Source organism: Myotis brandtii, unplaced genomic scaffold, assembly GCF_000412655.1.
Source record: "Myotis brandtii unplaced genomic scaffold, ASM41265v1 scaffold18, whole genome shotgun sequence".
Lineage (NCBI taxonomy): Eukaryota > Metazoa > Chordata > Mammalia > Chiroptera > Vespertilionidae > Myotis > Myotis brandtii.
This window is the reverse complement of record NW_005356674.1, coordinates 1,395,937-1,400,878: the sequence shown is the minus strand read 5'-3', so window position 1 is coordinate 1,400,878 and position 4,942 is coordinate 1,395,937. Positions and strand designations below refer to the sequence as shown.

Here is a 4,942-nt window from a genome sequence, read left to right as displayed (position 1 = left end):
CAGGGCCCGTGGGGGGGGGGTTGGGGCTCCGCACCCTGTCACACACAGAGCAGGGCCCGTGGGGTGGGGGGGGGGGTTGGTGTGCTGCCCCCTGTCAAACACAGACCTGCAGGGCAATCAGGGGATTGGGGAGCTCCCCCCTATCAGGCACAGAGGAGGGCTGATCAGGGGGTTGGGGTGCCTTCCCCTGTCACGAACAGAGTAGGGCGGATAGGGAGGTTGTGGCCCCGCCCCCTGTCACTCACAGAGCCACAGGGCGATCAGGGGGTTTGGGCGCTGCCCCCTGTCATGCTGATCCCGGTGCCGGGAGCCTCGCTGCTCCGCTGATCCCGGTGCTGGGAGGCCTATTACCCTTTTACTATATAGGATAGAGGCCTGGTGCATGGGTAGGGGCTGGCTGGTTTGCCCTGAAGGGTGTCCTGGATCAGGGTGGGGGTCCCCACTGGGGTACCTGGCCTGTCTGGGTGAGGGGCTGAGGGCTGTTTTCCGGCTGGCGAGTGACTAAAGCTTCCAACCGCTCCTTGTTTTCTTTTCTTTTTTTTTTTTTATTCTGGGGCAGCTTTAGCTCTGAGGCCTCGCTGCTGAAAACATCGATACAATGTTGCGGTCCGAGCCCGGCTGAATGGAAGCCCTTTTCTGGGGTTTTGTTTAGCTTCTTATTTGCAACATAGTATATAGTTGCTTAGAGTTGCAGATGAGAGGCCGGCAAGTGTGGCGGGGAACGTTGGAGTCTGCAGCAAGCAAGCCTCCCTGCTCGCTTCAGTGCCTGGCTGCTGGCCGCCATCTTGGCTGACAGTTAATTTGCATATACTCACTGATTAGCCAATGAAAAGGGTAGCGGTTGTACGCCAATTACCATGTTTCTCTTTTATTAGTGTAGATAACTGCTGATACAGTTAAACACCTTCTCTGGCAGTTTCTCTAACACTCCATTCAAGTGGTATTCCTTTAACCTCACCAACTGCTTCTTTCTTCAAGGCACTCCTTCCTCCTCTCTACCACTCTAAACACAGTCCATGCACAGAACTGTGCACAGGAATCTTAGAATTTCAGTGTTTTCATAAAACCCTGGAGTTCATATAACTTTTTCATTCCTAGCTAAGTAAAATGTTGAAGAGACATGAAATTTAAGTGAGAGAACAGAGCTAGCTCCCCCTCTCTAAACTAATTTCTCTTTTCTTATACTGATTTTTAAGTTATTCTCTTATATTTCCTGAGAAAAATCTGTCTAGGCCTAATGGCCAGATCGTATGTACAATCAGAATTATCTCCCAAAACTAGAAAATCTTTTTAAAATTAATAAGTTTCAGCTAGTTAATTCTTGGCTCATCTTTTTAAACACTCTCATCTCACAGATTTCATCTTTACTGGACTGAAGTAAACCTCATAATTTATACACCTCTAAAACTACCTTCTTGGCAAATTATGATCTTACATTTGCTAACTAGTGGCATTATACCTATTTGTCCTACCAAGTGCAACCTATCTAAAGTCAAATATAGCATTTTAGTATTCTTTTCAGCCCCAAACTTATGGAGGCAACCTTGCTTAAAAGTGATCACAAAAAAAGGCAAATGAAGAGTACAAATTGGTACAATCTCTAAGAGAACAATTTGAGATTATCAACATTACAAATGTATTTATTTTTGACTCAATAAATCCACCTCTGAGAATTTACTTTAGATATATACTGGCACGTAAGCAAGATTATTCATTATAACTGTTAAAACTATCACAAGATAACTCTGCTTTTGTAAAGAGAAAAGGTCAAAAGGACAAAGAGCAGAACACTGCACAGAATATGCTATTTTATGGAAAAATGGGGGGAAAATTAAAATCTATTTTTATATTGCCTAGTGTATACATGAAAAATTCTGGAAAGACACAAAAGCAAACAATAATTGGAATTATATACCTTTTAATGATGACCTAGGAACTCAAGATAATAGATTATTTGTAGTTCATTTCTGACTTGCTCCTCCTACTGGGATACATGTGACAATTCTAGAGCTGATACATGCAGAGAGCTAAAGTGTTCACTTATTGTTTTTCACCTTACATTTTGTTAGATGATAAAGTTAAGTTCATGGTATACCTAGTTCATACCACCAAAATATTTTCTAAAAATACCAGTCACATTGCTTGATGATTCTGGAGAACATGTGTGAATCTAAATTAAGATTTTCAAAAAAAGTATATTGCTGAAATGCGTAATTTTTACCCTAACTGTGAAACCATAGTTCCTCTTAAGAAATGTGTACATGCACACTGCTTTCCTATAATTGGGGATTAACGTGATTAGTGAAAATTATTGGAGGTATATGCAGGAAAGGATAGGAACAACAGAATATGCACACACATAAAATATTAGAATGTGAGATGAGTATATACAGCCATAAATAACTAATTGTAATTTATGTAAAAAACAATTACGTGTGTGTGTCCAAAAACAACTTCTATGCTAGCAACTACTAATATATGAACATTTTTCAAATGTTTGTCACCCACAAAATAATATTACAATGCAAGTTAGTTCAAAATTTTATTAAATATCTATGAAGACAGAAAAAAAAACACTTATAATGCAAGTTACACAGTAAAAATGTCCAACATTTGGGAAAGTCTAGAGTAATGAGAAGAGCCAAGCAGTCTTTTGTACAAATCCTAGGTTTGAACCAATTATGTAAGATTGACAGAGGTTCACTTTCCTCATTTGTAAAATGGAAATAAAACCCTCGACCTGATAGGAGTACTTTGAGCTGTATTTGAAAAATATAGGCATGTAGAAGGTGCGCTTCTTAGCTCAAATTTCAGGCTAAAGCCAACTAACAAGTGTTTTTATTATTCTTCCCATACTAGTGAATGTTCCTCCTACTACTGTAGAAATTTAGTACAACTAGGAGCAATAAAGACAATGTTATAAAAAGACATTATTCCTTTGGAGAATTTCTCAAAAACTTAAAAATATAAAATGCTGAACAGTGTGAAAACATTCATTGAACACAATATATGCAGACACAAATCACTTTTTGAGTATATTAAAATAATCTATAGAAATTTGTTTTAAAATAAACAATAAAGATATGAAATGACCATTTTACTAAAATGAAAGAATAGTGAGTCATAAAGAAACATTAACTAGTCCACATGCCAAAAGTTATTCTTTAACACTAAGAATTAGAAAGCAAATCTTACCAGGAAATGAAGACCAGCTGTGCAATATTATGTCTCCAGATCTCAACTGTCCTTTAAAGTCAAAAACCATCGTATTTACCCATGCTACAGGATAATGCTGTTGAAAAAGATACCATTGCATCAATATGCTAAGAATGAATTTTAAGGTGTAAACATGTACATGCCTTTGTTCCAATAATCTTAGTTCTAGAAATGTCTAGAGTTCTAGATTATCCCCCACCAAAACAAACAAATATAATCCCTCAAGATGGCCCTAGCCGGTTTGGCTCACTGGATAGAGCGTCGGCCTGGGGACTGATGGGTCCCTGGTTTGATTCCAGTCAAGAGCATGTACCTTGGTTTCAGGCACATCCCCAGTAGGGGGTGTGCAGGAGGCAGCTGATCGATGCTTCTCTCTCATCGATGTTTCTAACTCTCTATCCCTCTCCCTTTCTCTCTGTAAAAAATCAATTAAAAAAATTTAAAAAATCCCCCAACATGTATATTGCAAAATGTTCAGCATCTTTAAAATGGTTGAAGAAAACCCTAAAAACCAATTAAAGTTTCACAATAAAATAGTATATCCAAAAAATGAAATGTTGTTGTACATCCATTGAAAATGAGGAGAAACATTTAATGATTCAAGACAATATATCTAATATATTGTCAGGTTGTATGTTTTAAGACTTTTCAGCATATATAACTAGAATAAAGCAATGCCTCTAGATATCATAGAATTTATTTATATGTCTAAAAAGGAAGCACTAAGCTGATATGATTTTATGTAGAAACTTAGACTAATTAAGTCAGTGTATCAAAAAACCTTATTAACACTCAAATGCTTTGAGTAAAATATTCTGTATCAATGGAGGGAAAAAAGACTAAGAAAGTAACTCTTCTGTGACTTTTTCATGAAAATTTATTTTGAAAAAATTATAATAACCAGCCCAGCCGGTGTGCCTCAGTGGTTGACCATCGACCTATCAACCAGGAGGTTCGATTCCCCGTCAGCACATATGCCCAGGTTGCAGGCTCCATTCCCAGGAGGAGGTGTGCAGGAGGTTGCCGATCAATGATTCTCTCTCATCATTGATGTTTAAACTATCTCTCTCTCTCCCTTCCTCTCTGAAATCAATAAAAATATATATTTCTTAAAAATCACTATAACCAGAGAAAATATTTTCATTCTGATGCTAAGAATCCTATATAATAAAAGTCTAATATGCAAATCGACCAAATGGTGGAACAACCGGTCACAATGACGAGCACTGATCACCAGAGGGGCAGACCCTCAATGCTGGAGCTGCCCCCTGGTGGTCAGGTGCTCCCACAGGAGCATGGCTGGCGAGCGCAGCGGCGGTGGTGGGAGCCTTTTCCACCTCCGTGGCAGCGCTAAGGATGTCCACCTGACAGCTTAGGCCTGCTCTCCATGGGACCCCCCCCCCCCAAAGAGTGCACGAATTTCATGCACCAGGCCTCTGGTAGTATATAAATCCAGATAGATAAATGTAATAATCAAGATTTTTTTTAAGATATAAAATTCAATGTCCCCATCTCTCAAGAAAACACACACAAAAAACCCACAACTTTTTAAAAAGAAGAAAAATGATTGCCCTAGCTGGTTTGGCTCAGTGGACAGAGTGTCAGCCTGTGGACTGAAGGGTCCCAGATTCAATTCTGGTCAAGGGCATATGCCTGGGTTGTGGGCTCAATCCCTAGTAGGGGGTGTGCAGGAGGCAGCCAATCAATGATTCTCTCTCATCATTGA

General features: G+C 39.4%; 1 protein-coding gene across 4 annotated transcripts in view; it reads right to left on the bottom strand.

The window, feature by feature from the left end:
• PIK3CB (phosphatidylinositol-4,5-bisphosphate 3-kinase, catalytic subunit beta) overlaps positions 1-4,942 on the bottom strand; it is a 110,334-nt gene that overhangs the window by 42,358 nt on the left and 63,034 nt on the right. For all 4 annotated transcript variants that reach the window (XM_014537480.1, XM_005863521.2, XM_005863522.2 and 1 more), the window contains exon 10: positions 3,196-3,292. In XM_014537480.1, the coding sequence (XP_014392966.1) occupies positions 3,196-3,292 (97 nt within the window). The remainder of the gene's footprint in view (positions 1-3,195; positions 3,293-4,942) is intronic.